Source organism: Talpa occidentalis, unplaced genomic scaffold (assembly GCF_014898055.3).
Source record: "Talpa occidentalis isolate TD23 unplaced genomic scaffold, MPIMG_talOcc4v2.1 talOcc4.9, whole genome shotgun sequence".
NCBI classification, from domain to species: domain Eukaryota; kingdom Metazoa; phylum Chordata; class Mammalia; order Eulipotyphla; family Talpidae; genus Talpa; species Talpa occidentalis.
The window spans coordinates 25,064,277-25,084,737 of NW_023605305.1; the positions used below are offsets into that span (position 1 = coordinate 25,064,277).

A 20,461-nucleotide genomic window follows, 5' to 3' on the forward strand; every position below is an offset into this window, starting at 1 on the left:
GGGGCCTATGCAACTACCTCTGTGATCTCACCAAGGCCAACAATGCCTTCTCAGCCAGCCTCAGGCAGGCAGAGTAGGGAAACCAAACAGGAAATCTCCTTATTCCCTAGAATTCAGGAGCTGAAAACACTTCCTCCCTAAGTTTCAATAGGCCCAGTGCCCAAGCAGTGCCTGGTGCCACATAGAAGCTGTAGTCATCAATTCCAGGCTCCACTGGGCACTGATAGGGGACCCAGCTATTCCCAAGATGGGTCAGTATACACATGGGCTTTGGTAAGTGTGTTTCATTATACAAATATAAGGCAGCAATTTCCCATACTGCTTCTGGAACTCCTAATTTGTGGGTTGGAGAGGTGGAATCCAAAAGCAGATGCTTCAGATGGGGGACTCTGTCAGGCAGGGCAGACAAGGCTGCCTCCCTTCCCTGAGCAGCCATCCTGATGATTTACTGAATTTTTCTTTCCCTAAAGGACTGAGGCAGAAGCTTGGTTGGGGAATTTGAGGAAGATTATGTGAGAAAAAGACCAAAAAAAAAAAAAAAAAGTGAAGCCAAGGAAGAGGCCCCAGGTCCCAAGTGGCAGTGGCCGGGGGAGAGCCTGTCTGGTGGCCCCTACCTGCCCGTCACTGTAGCTACAGCTCTGAGAGGTCCGGCTCTACACCTCCCTGCCTCCCCCTTCCTCAGGCCCTTCTAGACTCTGACTTCAGCAGCAGCAGCAGTGTAGCTGTCTCAGCTGATTAAAAGGAGTCATGCTGAGTGGTGCAGAAATAGACAGCTGGCCAGGAGAGGTGCCTGACAGATGAAACTTGTGAACACAACCAGGGCCTTCTCCCTGCTTCTCTGGAGGCCTTGCTATCAGGCAGCTGCTCTGCGTGAAATTTTCCAAACTGGTTTGAGAGCCAAAACTGTCCCCAGGCTTACTGGAAACCTCTTTAAACTACTGGGTCACATATTTCCCTGTAATCTTCAACAATTTTAGTTCCATTTCTTTTGTTCAGGAGGCAAAATTCGTCTTTTATTGTAAGCACTAAATACATAATATATTAAATACTGAAATAGGATGTTAGGCTTTCTAACAGTATTGATGGTGCTCTGCAGGCAGTGGCAGATGAGAGCTCATTGTTGTGGGACAAGCAACCCCTTTCAATCCTCTTGCTGGATGTCTGCGATCTTACTGACAAACCCCACCTGGCACTGGAGAAAAACTCCTGGATTTAGTTAAAAATGGGAGTTGGCCCAAAGAGAAGGCCATGAGGGAGCTGAGAAAGGGCTTTTTGAGTTGAAAACTGGAGTGTCCCCTGGGTGGCTCCCACCACCTCAGTGATGGGATAGGCACTAACTGCCCAGGAGGGCTGGAGAAGGGGCAGAGGGTGAGGGCAGCGTGTGGGTGGGGACAAGCTCAGCTGCTGTGTTGGGAAAGCAAGGATGTCAAGAGTGGACTGAACTCAGGGGAGAAGTGGGGAGGACACAGGCTTTGCCACTGGGCCCCTATCACTTCAGCCTGCCTTGAGCGCCCCCTGCACACCGTGACTGCCTGCAGGCTCTTGGCTGTCCTTGGATGGGGCCAGCCCCCTGCCACCCACAGGGCATCTGGAATGCAGTGTGTACGCTGGACCTGTTGGCTGCTGGCTCCTGGAAGCATCTGCAGCAGCTTTCGGGTGACTGTCCTGGGCTGCAGTTGTGGAGCTTCCCTGATGTAGTGACTTGGAGAGCATTAGGGTAAAGAGGCTGCAAAAAGTCGAGGGAAGACAGTAAGGCCAGGAGTACCTGCACTCTCCCAGGCAAGAAGGTTTTCCATGTTTTTCTTTTGTCTCAAGGAGGAAGGGTGAGTCACTTTCTGGCTCTTCCTGAGGAGGGATTGTGGTATCCGGCCTGAGGGTAGAAACCATGTGTCCACTTGGCAACTGTGTCCACCAGGCCACATCCCAGAGAGCGACCTCAGGGACTTCCACAGAGATGCTGAGGAGAGCTGTGGACACTGCTCGGGAAAGCGGAGACAGAGCAGAGAGGTAAAATGGCTGCGTGGCAGGCAGGAAGGGCCTGGGGAGAGGACAGAGGGGTCCCCAAGGTTCAGCCCTAAGTGGACCCTGGCCTCTATCAAATCTCCTGAAGCACCTGGGTTTTCAATTCTGAAGTTCCTTGACACTGGAGTTGATGTCCTCTCTGTCACAGCACTGACAGTGGGTGTGTGAAGCTGGTGCCCAGAGGCCTCTGGCCCTACCCTGCGTGTCCTACCCCTCCCATTTTGTGGGTGGCTGGACTGCTTGTGTCAGCAGCCTGGTCTCACCTGCCCTGAAGCACGTGTGCATGGGCCTATAGAGGCCACTTCAGTTTCTTTGGGTGATGCTGGGTCACTATCAGAAGGCTTGATTTTGTGAAACAACTTCAAAAATTGAGGATTTTCTTTTGTTTTATTCGATTGTGACCCCAAAGGTTAGGGCAGCATGAATAAAGGGATCACAAATCCCCTCTCCTGTAGAATTTGACATTGGTTTACTTTTCTAATTCTCAGACTTTGGAAATTAGATAAAAATGGAATGTCAACTGTTTCAAGGCAACATTACTTATGGCAAAAATGACCCCTAACTATAGGTCATATGGACTGGAGTTCTATATATGAACTGTAAATATCTGCTCAAAAGCCACAGCTTTGGGCTTCCTGGGCACAGCAACTTAACTGGGCATGTGCCCTGCAGGGATCCTGTGGAACTAGGGAATTATCGGCTTCCCTGGGCCACGATGTTTCCAAAGTCAAGGTAAACCCTACTTCTTCCTGATATGTCACATTCTCTTGTACCTGGGTAGCCAAGGAGAACAGCAGCTCTTGGCTGACTATGGGCCCTGTGAGGACCACCCTACTGAAGAAGAGTGCCTCATGCCAGGCCTGCTGTTTTAGCCTTCAAAGTGAATGCCTGTGGGAGTCTCAATCTGAGTGGTTAGTAGGATCTATGTCAAGGGCTCCCTGGTGGGTATTGTGGATAGTGTGATGGACTGCACCCCTCATTATTTATGGAGTTTGGGGGAAGTGCCTTAACCTCTCTAGCTTTAGTTTTCCCACCTGTAAAATTGGAGAACACAGCAGTTATCCACCAGGCCTGTAGTGAGATTTAAATGACATATGCTGCTGTTACCTTCAGTCTCTTGGGGAAGGGTCACATCGCTAAGTTCATCAGCAGGGTGCAGTAAGGCCCTCTTTGGAAATACCCTGAATAAACAGCATGGCCTACCAGACCTTAATGCCCAAGAGTCTGTGGAAACCAGGGGCTTATTCTACTTTAGCAGCCCTGACCCGTGACTGCTTCACAGGAACCTGGTTAGAACCCCACACTGGCCAAGGGGAAGAGACAAATGTTAGTCATGATGTCTGGACTAGTCAGTGGTGACAGCTGGTAGGAGTGCTCATATGTCTCCTCATCCAAACCCATCAAAGCCAGATGGACCCCAAAGAGGAAAATGACCCACTCAGAGTGTTACAGCAAAGAGCTGGAACCCTGGCTTTGGCCCTGTAGTCAGATTTTTGACTTCAAACATCTACTTTGGCACTTCCTGGCTAAGTGATCTGAGCCTAAGTTTCTTCATCTAAAAAATGGGTTTGTTGGGCCTCCCCTGGTGGCACAGCGGTTGAGCGCTGAGCTGAGAGGCTGCCCGCAGCCTCTGCAGCGCCGGTTCGTTCCCTGGCCACCGGCGAGGGCTCCACAAAAACAAACAAACAAACTAATAAATAAATAATGGGTTTGTTGTAAAGATGAAAGGGGAATAATTCTCATCTATGTACACTTACTTTTAGGTAATAGTATTACTTTATGTAATAGTATTACTTTTATGTAATATAAAAGGTACATAGCTTTTTTATATTCTGTTTATGTAATATAAAAGTACGAATTATTATCAGGTTACACTGCACTGTGCTATGATCCTGGCACTTTCTCCTTCTGTGACCCCATCAGAAACAGGAATGCGTGGCCCTGGACAGGAGTACCCGCCCCCTGTGTGTACAAGGGTTCCCCTGCAACCTGGGCCAGCCTGCGCCTCCCCTGACCCCATGTGGATGAGGAGGAACCCAGCCATGGATGTTCCCTGGAGTGGCTGACCCCTGGAACTGTTCTTCTGCTCAGACTTTGCACATCTGTGCGTTCTGCTGCCTGGCTGTCCCAGAGTAAAGCCCTTTGAGGGCAGAGAATGAACTCACACAGTATCTTCCCAGGGAGCTACATGATGCTGGGGCCCCCACTGAGCATTTGACAAACAGTCTTCTGTTTAGGGATTGCAGAATTAGAAATCTTAGGGTTATCTTGTCCATGCTCATTTTAATAAGGAGAAAACTAAGATGAAGAGAAGGGGACTCACCTGCCTGTTGGAGGCATAGTGACTGGGCTGTCAAGTGATTAAAAAAAACACTTGCATCTATATTGTATTTTATTTATAAACAAATAGACATAAAATAAGTCCAGATGGCAGCAGGGGCAGCTGTACTGCTGACATGCTTACAAAGGAAGCATATGGACAGTGGAGTGGGTACAACCAGACTCCAGCCTAGAGACCCCTCCCATCACCCACTTAGGGCCATACTGGCCTAAAATCACTGGGTCCAACCTTATCCTCAGAAGTTCTAGCCAGGGCACGAGTTATTATTGTGGGACAGTGCAGGCAGGAGACTCCCATTCCCACAGATGAGGTCTGGGTTGCACAGGGCCCAGTGGACGTAGAGAGGGGAAGACGGGGACTCTGTCATGTCTGTGCTGAGTGATGTACTCAGGTGTTCTAGGTCTGCCCATCCCAATGAGAAAGAGCCTGAGGATAATGTCCTCCAAAAAGGGGCTGAGCCTCTCTGGGACCATGGCAGGGCGATCTCGCTCCTCCTGGAATCCAGGGTCTGAAGTGAGAGGAGCATGAACTTGAGGGCTTGCCCAAGTGCCAGAAATAATAAATTAATAAGAAAAGATCTTTTTAAAAAAAGGTAGAGGTCTGCACCATGAATTTGGAGTTTAGAAATCTTGTGAGGAAACGGCAGAGCTGTAGGGTACTGGGGTGCCACAGTAGACCCAGCAGTGATGGGGGACTCAGCATAATGATTCATTTAGGCTCCCCTCTTCTGAAGCCTCAGGGGTTGGCCCCTTCCTCTATCACTAGGAAGATGTTCAGTTTAAATTCCTGGTGAGAGGCTGACCAGGCTTGAGAAATAAATATGGCACCTCAGGATTGAGCAGGGCTGAGGGGAACAACAGTGCCAGCCCTGGGCCCACACTCCCCTCCTCAGTCCTTCATGGAAGGACATATCATAGCAGGAGGGGCTAGCTGTGGTGGCTCCTCACAGCCTCCTGGAGTCCTGAGACAGCCCTGAACCCCACTGATGTACCCAGGAGTGACTGATGACCCTTCTTCCTGGGAGAAGAATGCCCCCATCTGCTCCACCCCTCAGTCATCTAGGCTGTGTCTCCCATTCAGAACTTGCCCTGCTTCAGTCGGTCAATGTGGTAGGAGAGCTTGAGTGCAGGCCCCAGCTTCAGACCCATGTACTTCATCATCATGTCGCTGCGAAGCAGAAGCAGAGCCTTGCCGTCGATCTCCTGGGGAATGAGAGGAAGCACCATTAGGGGCCTAGTTGGTCTGACCCAAGCAGGTTCTGACTAGAGGACACCCAGGGAAGTAACTGCCATCCAGCCACACACAGTCCAGTAAACCTGCTATGACACTAAAGCCGACCTGTTGTCCCTACCTTTTGTCTCTAACCATTCCTGCCCCCAAGTATCTATCACTGAACCCAAAAGGTTAAGTTCATCACATATATACCATTTTCCTTTCTCTGCTGCCTGAGAGGCAGTTTCCCCACCCTCCCAAACTTCTGAGATCCAGCTCGATTCCATCTTTTAGGAAGCCTCCCCAGCCAGTATGCTTATCACAGGCTGTTTTTTTTTTTTTTAAAAAAGATTTATTTATGCATACAAGAGCTGGGGTGCAGGCCAGAGGTGCAGGGAGTGAGAGGATTCATCAGACAAAGTGGGGAGCAAAACTGGCAGATCTACTGAGATACACTGCTGAGGGCAGCAGCAGGCGAGGCAGGAGTGGTCTGCTGCACCATGTGTGTTTGCTCCCTGGCTGGGGATCAAACTTGTGCTGCAGTGCCTGCAGATAGCTTCATAGTGTTGAGACTTAACGTCACCGGCTATTTTTATATTGACCCGCAATTGTTACTCTGTGAGGCATCTTCCTCCCTGAGGAAGGCAGGGGCCTTGAGTTTTGCACAGGGCAGGCACTGAGTGAGCAGCTGTGAGACCTTCAGGCCTGGTCTAAGAGCACACTCCAAACCTAACTAGCATGCAAGACTGAAATGATCAATGAAGGGAAACAGATCTATTCTGAATGCCCAAAAGGCAGAACAGCAACAAGCAGTAATGGGTATCGGAAAGTCAGTTTGAGGCCCAAATACAGGGGGATCAGGAGTTGTCTCTGATCAGAGAGCCAAATGGTCACTTGAAGAGATGCTGGAGGTTTGTAGAGGGGCAAGTAGAGGATGGAGGCTGATGAGGTAGAGATTGGGGTTCACTTGTCAAGAGACTCTTCAACTTGGGCTTGAGGGTCCTTGATTCTCAGGCCAGGCAGGCAGATGGGAGAACAAGTACTCCTAGGCAAAGAGGAGACCCTTGTCCCTGTCATTGCACCCACAGGCCACCTACCCTGAAGGCAAGTGACTGAATTAGATCCTACACCAAAGGAGTAAGTTGAACTCAGTGCCCAATGAGGTCTGTTTGAGACGCAGGATTTCTAAGTTCTATGTTTCTTTTGCTCTGTTTGAACGGACCTGGAACAAATATAAAGCCCCTGGCCTTCAAAAGTCTACGAGCTGCAGAAACAGGAAAGGTAGGTAGGGACACCTACGTGTTTGCGAAAGAGGTCAGCGTGGGGCCCAAGCTGAGGATCAGCTTCCCGAACAAACTGCATCACATCCTCGACAGTCCATGAGGAGGGGTCCCGGCCATTCAGTCGAGAGGCGTCCCGGCTTTCCAGGTATCGGTCCGACCCTGCAGGATAGGAGGACACCTGCCATAATGGGTGGGGACTGGTCTATAATTCCTCACCACTGTTCCTGGCATGTCCTGATGGCCCTATGAGTGAGGCTCATTGCATGAGCATGAGCAAAGGAAGTGTAAGCAGCTGATAGAGAGAAGCTTTTTCCACAAAGGACCCAAGATACTTTTTTAAGTCAACTCTTTGCTCTTTAAGGGTAGACCTGATTTTGGAATGGTCAGAAGGAATTTTACATAGAGGCTGTGATTCAGCCGGGATGAGTCAGGGTAACAATGAGGTAAGGTGATTACTTGGAGGGTTCTGGTGGGTGAGGCTGCTTTTGCCTTGGCTAGGGGGCCATTTCTGGAGAGCCATCAGTAGCTGGGCAAGATTAAAGTCAAATCCTTCGGGTCTAGGGAAGAAATAAATGATGGATAATACCCCAGGCCTCTTCCTGGCCTGGAGAATAGCCAAACTCGCTACAGCCTAACACATGGAGGGAGAAAACAACTTTGCCATAGCTGTCAGGACTCTTAATGTTAATTTAGCGTTTCTTTTTTTTTTAATCTAAATTTTTGGGCTTAAAAATAGCTCCTCCCATTTCCCTAGTGGGATTTGGGATATATTCTGAGCATCATCCGGCGCAGGTCTCTGATGTGTTTTATCTGCTCTGCCCGGAGTGTGACCCCTTCTTTCCCTTCAATTTTTCCTTTTCTACTGGTTAATTCCAACTTAGCTAAGCAAGAGATGGCTGTAAGGATCAGCTCCTTTATGAAACTTTTTTTTTTTTTTTGTCTAATCTTGAAAGAACTGGTCTCACAAAGCATTTTGTATATCTCTTGTTCACAACCCAATTTCTATACAATTTCTCTACCACATCTCCCTAGTAATCTATTTTCCACCTGGCTATTCATGAGTTGTGTTTTTATTAAAAATAAAAAATACTGTTTATTAACTAATGTATTATTGAGTTCTGTGAGTGAATCTAGCAAACTAAGCAAACCCAAGGAGGGTATGATGAAAACTTCCAATTTCAGTCAGAAGTCCAGGAAAACACCTGGACTTACAATTCGCCTCTGAGGTCGGGTCCAGGTGGGCAGTCTTGTAGGACTGAACTCTTAACTGATGCTCTCCCCAGGAAGGGAGTGTGAGAAGTGAGTTAAATTGATACAGTGGGAGAAAGCTAGGTGTGGTGTGGGAAAAGAGTTATGGAATAGTTTAGTAGGACAAGACAGAGCAAGGCAGGAAAGGGTAGAGTATATAAAGGAAGTTTTATAAAGAGAGAATAAATTTGAAAACTATTCACAAGTTAAATTTAGTCATATTTGAGGATTCTGAAGAAGAAGGGAATGGGGACTGTGGCCACAAGAGGCCACTTCTTAAAGAGAATATGGACCATATGGACCTCAGCTGGTGTGTGGAAAACCCACACATCAGGTATCAATACTGATGATGAATACAGTGTTGAAAGTATGGAAACACAAAGGAGAAGAGTGTTTTCCTAGCTCATCAAAAAATACCTGGTTTATTGCAGTGATGTCAAACATGTTGCTTAAATGAATGAATGACCATATATAATGATTATTTGTGAATTGAGTACTTTTACTCCCCAGCTAGACTCTGTCTTGAGGCAGTGATTTTACCTTGCTCTTGTCTATATACTCAGTACCTCAGAGATGCTCAGTCACAAAGTCCCAAATGGGGACTTCTGAGCTGAAACACGTGTGAAAGTAGTAGGAACCTACTCTTCAACAATCTCTTGCCAAGCTAAAATCTTCCATTTTCTTTCATTCTGGATCCCAGGTCTAAATGTTGAAGCATACTTTGTTTGCCCCAGTCCCTGTTCCTTAAGGAAGAGATTCTAGCATATTATTTCCCATCCTTGTAATTGGGCACTACCTTAAACAGCCCTTAAGGGACTCTCACTGAAACTGAAGCTAAATGGTCAAATTGCTTTAAGACCCTGAAGTACCAAGACAGAAAAAAAAACTTATCTAACTTTCCGTTTGAGGTTTGCTTTTCACAGCAAAGCCTAGATCTTATCAGGAATGACCCTGCCTGAGTAAAGTAGAAGCAACTAACCTTGAGCTGAGCTCCAAGGCTGACAATAGCTGCAAGTATGAAAATGAAAAGGCGGGGGGGGGGGGGGGGGGGGGGGGGGCCTCCCTGGTGGTGCAGCGGTTGAGTGCTGGGCTGCAAAGATGCCCGAAGCCTCTGCGGTGCCGGTTCCATCTTTGGCTGCTCCCCGGCCACCGGAGGCGGGTCCCACATGGCCCGCAGACCTCTCCTGCCGCCTGCTGCTCCCCTCAGCAGTGTACTTTGGTCCTTCTGCCTGCTCTGCTCCCCGCTCTGGCTCTACTTACCCAGTGCTTGTATAAATAAATAAATAAATCTTTAAAAAAAAATGCAGAGGGGACTAACCAGAGGCAGGTAGCCCACCAATGGAAATTCAGACCTCCAGTGATCTGAAGGAAAATCCCTTCATATGTCTTCACATAGGAACTACCCTCTAACTAGTCAATGAACTTCAGCCAAGACCACATTTCTTTGTCCCTAAGCTGCTTTTCAGTCAATAAAATCTAGTTCCTTTGTTATTAGTTCTGGTCCCTAAAATTTATATAATCCCATTTCCTTCCTACCTCTTAATCACAGACATAGATTTGAATTTATCTCCATTTTTTCCCCAAGCTTTTCTCTTTGAATTTCCAGTATTACATTTTATATCTCAGTTATACCAAACTGCATGCAGTTTCTGGTTCAATGTGTATTATTTCTTATTCCTGTGCCTTTGTTTTCTTATTCCTGTGCCTGATGCTGTATTCTCTTCTTAAACAGCTCTCCCTCCCCTCCTACCCCTGAAATGGCCGTTCATTAGAGTCACCCTTCATTAGAGTCTCAGGTAAGGTGCCACTTACACAAGGAATCTTATCCTGGACACCAAGTTTGGGCTAGGGTTCCCTTTCAGTTTTCATATTACCCACAGCATACCTGTGTAACTTCACTCAAAATAATGTTTTGCAATGTTTAAGTGTTTGTCTCTCCCACAAGACTGTGTGTTCCTTAAAGGAAAAAAAGTGATTGATTGTGCACCCCCTTATCAAACAGATGGTGTTTAAATAATGGTTAATGATGAATGAATAAATGAATTTCTCTGTCCCACTGACTTGAAAGCTTCAGTTACCTCCCAGGTACCAAATGCACAATGATAAGCTCAGACCCCAGATGAACACCAGGCAACACAGCTAAGCCCTTTCTGATCTCTCAGGGCTCAGAAAAGAAGGGAAGGAAAGAGTGAATGACGGCAAGAGGGCCACAACTTTGGTAAACTTACCCCTGGAGCACAGCCTGCGCACAGCTGAAGCAGAGCTAAGTGGGAGGCCACAGGAGGAGAGCAAAGGCCTGTACCCAGAGGTTCGAAGATTTTGAGAGGTGCTAACAAGGTTGGTGGGATTCAAGGTAGAGTCCATTGAGTCTGAGTGTGGCTCCAAGGACCGGACCAGACTATTTCCGAGGACAAACGTTTCACCTAGAAAACAGGGTTTAAAGCAGGGTTTAGCCTAGGAGGACTTCCAAAGTGCTGGCTCAAAGGTACCTGTTTGGGTGGAGCTAGAAAGCAGCAAAACTGACAGCCCTGGGCTTTCAGGAGGTCTGTGTACCTATTAAAGGTCTGGCTCTCATTAGGTGACCATAGTCATGTTCCAATATCACTCTAGACTAGATAGTCTTTGAGATTTCTTTTGTTTTGGGTATCTTTTTTTTTTCTGGATAATAAGGACCTTAAAAAAAATAGAGAAATCTAGGATGGAAGAGACAGCTTTACATACAAAACGCAAGAGCAAGGAGTAGGGGTGCTAAAAATAAGAGATATTTGCTCAGAGGAGGGTGCTTTAGAAACTGACCAACTATGCAGCCAGCAGGACATCTGAGAAATGCTCTTGATGCCTTGTCTACAAAGGATATGCTTTTATATTCCCTCCATCCTTTCATATTTGCCTTTTTTTTTTTTTAACCTTTGGGTAGTTTTTTTTTTTTTTTAAAGTTTTATTTATTTATGCATATAAGAGCTGGGGTACAGGCCAGAGGTGTGGGAGGTGAGAGGATTCACCAGAGACAGAGTGGGGAACAGAACAGGAAGACTGAATGAAATACACTGATGAGGGGAGCAGCAGGTGAGTCAGGAGAGGTCTGCTGTGCCATGTGGGTTGCTCCCTGGCCAGCCAGGGATTGAACTCGTGCTGCAGATGCTGTGGATTGCTTCGTAGTGAGGTGTTTAACCCCTTGCACCACCAGGGAGGCCCCTCATATTTGCTTTCTTTACACAAATATTCCAAGGAACCTGGGGTTACACAGGTTATACAGTGGGGAGAGTGTGTGCAGGGAGATCAGAAGCTGGCTTAGAATTTGGCAGACACTAGGTAGGCAGGTGTTTCCCTGAGGACCTGTTTCCTCATCTATAACATGGGAAGCCCATTTCTTCCAAAGGGCTTATGATTATTAAAAGAGAATGGCTATGAAAACTTTTGTAAAGGGACTATCATCCTGACATTTCTACACTCAGGTCATGGCCCAACACCAAGCAGCAGCCCTTAATAATTGCACTATGGAGCCTGAAGCAGATTCCCTCTCATGATTGGGTTCTACCTGCACCTAGTCAGTTCCTTGCCTTGACCACAGCATTCTCTGCTTATGGAGGGTATCTTGGACACTGGGCTCTATCACTGTTCCTTGTTGTTTTTACAGATCGGTGTTTATATAGTACTTGATATTCGTTTAGGACCTCTAATGAACAAGAAGGACCTCAAATATAAAAGAATTTTTTTCTATTTAAAAAGAATTACCCATTTAAAATGAAATAAAAACAATGTAAAGTAGGATTTATAATATATTTAAATGTAAAATATATAATAATAACACAAGGACTGGAAGTTGGGAAGTGAAATGTAAGGCTCTTAAACTATATGTAAGGTTGTAAGCTTGTTATAGGTAGAGAGATATGATTATCGCTTTAACATAAATGACTGTGATAGGTAAAAACTGTAATATAAACTAAAGCAACCACTAAAATGAGAAAACAGAGTTTCAGTTAATAAACCAACCAAGGAAATAAAGTGGAATTATTAAATGGAATTATTAAATGGAATTATTAAATGGAATTATTAAATGGAATTATTAAAAAACTGGATTAATCCACAGAAAGAAGAAAAAAGAAGGGAAACATACACAAATGAAACAAATTTCTCTACCCATGGCTTTTGCCCTTGTCCTCTGCGTCATTAAAAGTATAGATCTGGGGTTGATGATTCTTTTATGTAGATGATTACACAAATTACTAGATGAACTCTAGTTTCTGTACTTATCAGTGAGGTAATCTCACCTTTCTGGCTCTCATTTTACTCAACATAGACTGGGGGTAGTGCCACCTGCTTTACACAAGCTAATAGAGGCAAAGAACAGTTGTGATGGCAATGCCAGTAGCTTGCTAGATGTTTATGCATATTAGTGAATGTCTCTTCCTTTCAGCAATGCTAAGAATGGTAACTGAGACCTAGATTCTGAGTTGAGGGGTCTCAAAATCTGGATACTAAGACTAGGCAAGGTCATTAAATCTCACTCTAATAAGAGGTAAGTGGAAAAATAAAGTATCGTGCCCAAGGCCATATGCGCTCTTGGTATGTTTAAAGCTGATCAAATGAGGCCCTGGATGCCTTCAGTAGAATAATGCCAAGGAATAAGACCAGTGCGTTGAAGCTGTGCTCCACAGAGCCCTTGGGGCTGCCAAAGAGAGGGCAAGTGAATAGGGCTCTGGAACTCATCAGCTCCTATCAAAATAGCTCTGGTTTTAATGATAAAATACAATTTCATATACTCTTACTTTCCTCCCCACACACACAAAAAAAGAGTTCTGCTAAAATAAAACAAACTTTGAAACCACCGGACCAGGGTTCATATGTTGGGGTTGGAAGACTTGAGTTTTATTTCTGGCATGATCATCAGTCTGATCATTGCTTTTTTTGGGAATTTTTATAGGTTTGCTTTTTTTTATAGGTTTGCTCACCTATAAAATGGAGATGAAAACCCTTAACCTCATAGGGCCAACATAAATTAAATTTGCTATTGACATACTGCAGGCATGAGAACAATAAGAATAGAAGTGGGGGAAACTCATTCATTCCAAAAACATTCACAGAGCACCCGTGGGCACAGTTATGAAAGACAAGGCCTGGGAACTGTTTAGAAGGGGAAAGCAGAGACAAAAAGAAACAAAATTATTTTGCCCAATTATTTGGAGTTGCCTGGTCATAGCTTGAAAAGGAGGTGGTAAGGGACTGAGGGAATAGAGAAATCAAATTGCCAATGCCATGTCATGAAAGCTAGAAAAATAAAGGAAGGTTGGAAAACTGCTCTAGATAAAAAAAAAAACTAGAGAGACAACTAAATGAAGTAGGTGATTATTCACTGGATATCAGATTTAAAAATAAAATAACAACTACAAAAGAAACTGCTGGGACAAATGGGGAAATCTGAATATGGACTACATATATTAGTTAGTAGATTTTATTTACATTAAATTTCTTGAATGTGATAATAGCATTAGGAGGTAAATAGTTCCTAGGAGATTTGCACAACTTTTCTGTAGGTTTATAATTTTTCCAAATAAAACATTGAAGGAAAAGTGTAGGTCTCAACTTAGGTGAAGAAGCCTACTGGAATACACATCTGGTGACTATTGCTATATTGGAAGTGACGGTTAATTAGGCCAAGCTCCTAAGGGATAGGGTGGCATGGAGATGGGCTGTAGGGAAAAGAGAAGGCTTCAGTAAATACCTAGGTAACTGAGTGTATCTCTGGAGGTCAAACTAGCTGAAGCGCGTAGCCAGGCAAAGGGAGTGAGAAAGACCAGGTCCGAAGGGCAAAGCAAAAGACAGCCCTTGTAGAGATCAAGCTTTTTGGTAAAGGTTTGGGTAAGTAGGCAGAAAAAGTGTAGGTGATGATAAATGACCAGAAGTGGAGTGAAGGGTCAACAGGGCAGGCATGTAGGCAGGCAGGCAGGCAGGCAAGGTAAGTAAAAGGGCACAGAGCAGTTAGAACTCTAGCCAAAGCTCTGGCTTGTCTGGGCACACTTTAAACCATACATTTCAGGGAAGCAAACAGAACTAGGGTGAGAACAGCCAAGTTGCGCCAAGTTGCTGAGTACCCATTATGGGAAACAGAGGTTAGAGCACACTGGAGGGCAGAGAGTTGGCTAAATCTGTCTGTAAATGAGGGAAGAGAAGGTTGGTGGCCAATGGCAGAATGTGGTAACCCTGATCTTTGTCTCTTTCTAGTCGGTAAAGCAAGAAGGAAAGGTGGCTAAAGAGTCCTCTTATCTGGTAGGTGAACCAGAGAGATGCAAACTGGAACAGAATTCCCAGGAATGATCCTGCCCTAATCCCAAACTACCTTCAAATGCAGGCTCATGATGTATATCTACCCCTACTGGGCTTTGCATGCTGCAGAGAAACCTTAGTTCTTAATGGTACTATTCATTTGAGAATTCCTAGTTCTTTGAAAAAACTCTCTTTAGATGAGCATCTATACTCATGGGCATGCTACCCCCTCTCATGTATCCATTCTCCCAGAATCCCAGATAGGAATAATTTTCATTACTTCAGAGTTTCTCTGAATGCCAAAAGTTGAAGATATTTAACCAACTCCCTTTGTCTGCACCAACTTCATCAAGCCTAGTCCAGACTTACAGCACAGCATTCTAAACACAACCAAGGTCTTTTCCTTTCCTCAGAGATTCTGATGCTGGATGAAAGCAATCTAGAACAGGTTAGGTAAGAAGATTCCTTTGAAGAAAGGATCAGTTGGGGGGGGGTGTGTGTGTGTCAAATACCTATCTTCAGGGGATAATCTGGCCTCCTTAAGAAGTATTTGAAATTCAGGTTTCTTAATGCAAGTGATTAAAAACAATGCTCATTGGGGCTTGGAAGAATAGAAGCGGGTGGGATAGGGTAGGTGAATAGTTACTTCCCCAAGCACATGCTCTAGGAGTAGCACTTTGTCAGAGGTGATTCTGCTAAGAAGTATGATAAAAAGATTACAGGGAAAGCAGTGTGGGAGTAAGACTTGTCCAGAAAGTTAGAAGGGAGTACCTTTCAGCTTATGCTACCCAATCAATAGCCAGCACAGGCCCAACACTGAGAGCACCACCTCTCTATTCCTCTGGCCAGGACAAGGTAACAGAACTCTTAAAATGTCTTCCTCCCTTTTCAGCAATGACCTACCTCACTATGTTTAGGGTCGAGTTTTCGTTCCCACCCTGTTGTGCTGTGTCCTGGGCTCCAGAAAAAGATGCCGAGTCCCATTCACTCTTTAATCTCTCTCAGAAGTGCTTAGTCACTGATCCGGCCACGTGGCATCCGCTTTCCCCTTCTGGGTCTCATATGTTAACTAAGAAAGTTATTTTCCAGCCTCGTTAGAAAAGCAGGAACTTGAATTGACTTGCTAGACTGGCAGTGCTGGAGGAGTTAGGGCCACATGCCAAAGGAAAGAATGGATAGCCAATCACCAGGGAGTAAATTTCTCAATCTACAGCCTGAGACTAAACCTTCCTGCTGGCAAAGGAGATGTCTGTTAGGCCTTTGCTGCCAGATTCACACTGGGAGATGTACTGTGACTTCACAGTAGATCCACATGCAGTTTGGAGCTCAAAAGGGGAATCGTGAATCACTTTTTCTTGGGGATAAAAATCCAGAGGAAAGAAGGTTAACCCTAGAGATAGGAAATGAAATCCTGAAGAGAAAGCAAAGATGAGAGGAGACCAAAAAGTCCCAATATGGCAAAGGTGAAGGACAGAACACCAGATCACTGGGTAGTAGATACCAGGCTAGAATAGAGTTCTGAGGGTCACCTCTTGGCCCTTGCTGGTGCTGCTACTAGCTCTGTCCCCTTTTTATTCCAGACCCCATCCCAGCTCCTACCTGGTAGGTACCTGTCGTGGCTGTGGCTGTACTCTGTGGTAGAGAGTGACAAATGTGTCTGTGTAAAGGGCTGGTTGCCAAACAGATTGTCACTGCGAAGGTTGTGGCAGAGTTTCTCCAGGAAACGGAGGACGTAGGTGATGCTGTTGACTGCTGGGAGGTTGAGGGTGTGCTGTTCCCGGTCAAACACGGCTGTGGAGTTAAGTAAACAGGGCTGAGCATGTCAGCGGGGCAATGTACTACTGCGCTTGGGCAGGAGAAATCCAGCCCACTGTTTGCCTCAGGCTTACCTGGTTACATAGTCCTTGCCCAGGTTCCTCCCTCCCGCTTTCTCCCTCCCTCCAGGGTTTGATTTTTGCCTCCAACTCCAAAAGGCTTGCAATAATGGGCGTGCCCGGGAGAGGGTCTGTTGCACCTGGGGCTCTGGAATGATTTTAATCAACCTGTGAAAACAACTGTGAACCTAATTCTATCTGGTCTATCGCCTGGCTTAGCCTCCTCCAGGAAATCTGTTCATTTAGGGTACTATCTCCATAAGAACTGCCCGAGAACAGAGAATCTGAGAAGAGGAGGATATAGGTATTGCCAGTAATGATTTGGCTGCACAATCCAGTAATGATTTTGGGTGCACAAAGCACTAGGATTATGGCAACATTTGGAACTAAATCATGTTTGGTTTATTTTATTTCTTATTTATTTTTACTCAAAAAGTGTCTGTATAATCTTTAGAAAGCAAAAGTCCCCTGCATTTGTCTCTGACAGTAGCAAGGAAATGGGAGAGATAGGTTACTCTTAGGAATGAATTTGGGGGCACAGGAAGAACCCTAGAGATGAAGGTGATAGCAGCCAAAGAGAGGAGATAAAGGGTAGGTCCCCACAGAATGCTACACAGATGCAAAGGAGACACAGGAAAAGAAGACTGAATTTCATGCAGTTCCTAGCTTTCCACAATAATGTCTTCCCCCATCTGCCCCATCTCCAGGCCTGGTCCCCTCTCCATGTAGCCAATTACTCCCAGGCACTTACTCTCTCCTCTGGGCTCCCATACCACCCTGCACCCATTTCTCTATTATAACACTCTCACAGTTAGCTGTGAGATATTCTTTATTTCCTACCATATCAGAACCTGAGCCTGTCATCTTTTCTCCCCCTCCCACAGCTAGTGTCTGCCAATAACTTCTCACATATAGTAAGGGTTCCATAAGTGTTTGCTAAAAAAATAAAGTTGGTTATTTATAGGGTTTTCCCAAGTCAGCTGGGTTTTCTGAGGCTAGATATTGCAACTAGTTAAGGAGGAGAGGCAGGGGATTATGAACTATCCTACAGTTAAGATTGAAAGGTTAGGTCAATTCATAGGTTTAATGCACTGGTAAAGAATAGGACTTTGAACTTGGGAAAAATGAGCCAGCTCAAGGCACAGAAGAAAAAAGTGAATATTCTTAGTGAATATAAGGAAAAAACCCCAACATTGTGCAGCTGAGTCATAGCAGGTAAGAAAGAGGAAATGACCCTTCGAACTCTATATCAGGGCTAAGGATTGGGGCTAAGGGATGAAATGAATGAGAAAAGTTTTGTGTTTCCTGAAGCCAGGTAAGAGGTTATGGTCATCAGAAGAAACTTTCCTGATGCCACAATTCAGCCACCCCTGGATTATTTCTTCTGGAATGCCTTCAAAGCAGCACACTCCTATATTTCCTATATGGGAGAGGTTAAGCAGACAGACAAGACAGGTGTCCCTTAAGTACAGTCTGTGTAGGTATCATACTCAGCAGAGATATACAAAAGGCCCAGAAGGTCTCTGGAGCAGAAAATGGGCAGTCTTTGAGAAAAAGAATGCCTTCACATTTCTTCAGAGACTCCAGGTGTGAAGTAGGAACCAGGATGCCTTGTCAGAAATCAGCCAATTGAAAAGATTTACCCTCTGACTAAAAGGTGTACCGGCCCAAGGGTGCTTACCTGAGATAACCTCACCACCGTGGCCTTGTTTGAGGAAGCTGAAGACGGTTTTCTGGTGATAAGCACAGTCGATACAAGCCTGGACAGCCTGCTGTAACACCACAGAGGCACGGGCCGGCCCAAAATGGTCAGGGAGTTGCTGGACCTTCTTCTTATCTAAGTGGGGGCCTGTGCTGCCGTTCTTGTTCAAGTAAATACAAACTGCAAGAGACAAAAAGGCAAAGAAGCTTAGAGTACATTCAGGCTTGAGAAGGTGGAGAATGCTGCTCTTTTCAGTTTTTCATGTCCTGTGCTCTGCTCCCTAGCAGGATTCCCAGCTGCCAAGGAGGAGTAGGAGGAAGTTGGTTGTGCCCAGCTGCTGCCAGCCCAAACTGCATGACCAAATGCTCTGGGAACACAGCCTGCTGGGAGAACAGCCCAGAACTGGCACTATCTTCTGTGCACTGAAAAGAAAATCCGAACAATTTCCCAGATGTATGTACTTTCATTTTGGGTATTTGGTTGCCTCACATATTTTTTGTATATCTTAACTTATGTGTAAAGAGCTATGGGGCCATAGCAATATTATCAAGATTGTGCTTGCATGTTTGGTCAATGACACTGATCACCTGCTTTGCTTTCTATCTGGGCACTGAAGTCCCTCTGCTATCTTCTACATCAACATGCAGAAAATATTTTGAAATAAAGAAAAATATGAAAAAACTCGAGGGTCCCATCTAAATATTTGTTTCAGTAATTTCTCTGCAAGAGAGCTGGGTACTCTGCTAATTGCAGCCCCCCAACACCTAGCATTGTGGTAGAGATTGTATGGGTACAAGAAAAGAGGCAGTACTAACAGTTGCTTCCTTGATCTCTGGAGAAGACCCAAGGTAGCCTAGTTAGCGATGACATTCTCTCTTCTGATTTCCCTTCTAGGCTTCCACTTGATCTGGGGGTGGGTGGTATACTCTTCTTTCTCATACTGTCATGGTTTACTAATGGAAGGGGTAATAGGGCTAAAAGCCCCTTTTGCTATTAAAGGCAGAAAAGATAAGAGCAGTAGCTGTGTGGGCTGTGGATGGACTGCTGGCCTCAGGTTTACCACCTGAGGGGTTGAGCCAGATGGTCTGAGGTCTCTTGTATCTTTATCATTAGAATTCTTTTCTTTTTTTTTAAAGATTTATTTATTTATGCATACAAAAGCTGGGGTGTAGGCCAGAGGTGGGCGGTGGTGGTGAGAGGATTCACCAGAGACAGAGTGGGGAGCAGAACAGGCAGATCTGCTGAAATACACTGCTGAGGGGAGCAGCAGGCAAGACAGGAGAGGTCTGCTGCACCATGTGGGTAGCTCCCTGGCCAGGGATGGAACATGTGCTGCGGTGGCTACAGACAGCTTCATAATGCTGAGACTTAACGCCTTGCACCACCACGTAGTCCCTTTATCATTCTAAGTCTAAGGAGAAGCAAGATGAAGGAGATGGAACATAGAAGAAGGTAGAGTACAGAAGGTGACAGGTGAAAAAGAAATGGAAAAAAGTAAAGGAATAACAAGATGAACTGAAATATATATTTAACTGTTTTCTCCTAAAACCCACTAAGATGAGTCAGTTAACAAGGAGACAACATAAAATTTTGGAACTGGAAAGGCAGTCTGGCAGATTAGCAACTGATTTAGCATACATGAGAAAGCAGAATTCCTAACAAAGAATGGGGAATGCTGAGGTAACAAAAGCCTAATATTCATGGCAGTGACTGTGGGACTGGGTAGTAGAAGCCTAAAGAGCCACAAAAAGAGTGAGTGAAAGCTGAAATGACACTGAATAGAGTTTTGATGGGAGACTGGCAGTGAGGGCTTAAAGGGAAGGGAGGAGTATCTTATTGGAAGATTACTGGAGGACATGGATGCTTGTTAGGTGGTGATGGAAAGTTTGACAACACTGTCACCTGCAATAACATGGAAACAGGAAATGTCCCTGATGAACTTAATGAAATAGCTAAGGACATTTCCAGACAGAGTGATGAAAGTGCCATCTGGTTTCTTACTACCTGTGATAAAAATGCAAGATGAGCTAGAGAACTTAAAAAAAGAGAAAAAAGCCTGGAATTGACTGAGTCCACAAATAAAATTGCTTATTATGTCTGGTCTTCCCAGAAGACAAATAATTCTAAATTAAGAAAGGGTCAGATCTACAATGGGGCAATAAAATCTTTTATTAAGATGTCAGAATGGGGGCATCTCTGGTGGTGCAAGGGCTTAAGCACCGCACTATGGAGTAATCCGCAGCCTCTGCAGTGCGAGTTCAATCCCAACAGGCCAGAGAGAAACCCACATGGTGCAGCAGACCTCTCCTGTCTCTCCCACTGCTCCCCTCAGCAGTGTATTTCAGTCGGTCTGCCTGTTCTGTTCCCCACTCTGTCTCTGGTGAATCCTCTCACCCCCCGCATCTCTGGCCTGTGCCCTAGCTCTTGTATGCATAAATAAATCTTAAAAAAAAAAAGCCTAAAAAAAAAGATGTCAGAATGATTAAAGACTTCATACAAACTCTTTCAAACCAAA

The 20,461-nt window shown here is 45.3% G+C and overlaps 1 protein-coding gene and 1 long non-coding RNA gene across 19 annotated transcripts in view; one reads left to right on the top strand and one right to left on the bottom strand.

Moving 5' to 3' along the window:
- Positions 1–9: 9 nt before the first annotated feature.
- LOC119237216 (uncharacterized) lies at positions 10–18,608 on the top strand. 3 transcript variants are annotated; one of them, XR_005123225.2, is made up of 6 exons: positions 10–273; positions 1,816–2,007; positions 9,839–9,902; positions 10,269–10,443; positions 14,329–14,373; positions 18,231–18,608. It is a non-coding gene; the product is annotated as an uncharacterized LOC119237216 (long non-coding RNA). The 3 variants fall into 3 exon arrangements; XR_008550195.1 differs by lacking the exon at positions 9,839–9,902; XR_005123224.2 differs by lacking the exon at positions 10,269–10,443 and having other exon boundaries at positions 12–273.
- The window catches only part of SCMH1 (Scm polycomb group protein homolog 1), a 119,122-nt gene continuing 98,724 nt past the window's right edge, over positions 64–20,461 (bottom strand). For 10 of the 16 annotated variants that reach the window (XM_054691130.1, XM_054691136.1, XM_054691137.1 and 7 more), the window contains 6 exons: positions 17,926–18,126; positions 15,970–16,161; positions 10,335–10,529; positions 6,875–7,017; positions 5,451–5,565; positions 575–1,976 (listed from right to left, as the gene is read on the bottom strand). In XM_054691130.1, the coding sequence (XP_054547105.1) occupies positions 1,495–1,976; positions 5,451–5,565; positions 6,875–7,017; positions 10,335–10,529; positions 15,970–16,161; positions 17,926–18,126 (1,328 nt within the window). In that variant the 3' untranslated portion in view covers positions 575–1,494. Of the gene's footprint in view, positions 1,977–3,836; positions 5,566–6,874; positions 7,018–10,334; positions 10,530–15,969; positions 16,162–17,925; positions 18,127–20,461 lie in introns of those variants that run through there. The other 6 variants (XM_054691142.1, XM_054691143.1, XM_054691134.1 and 3 more) reach the window with 5 other exon arrangements.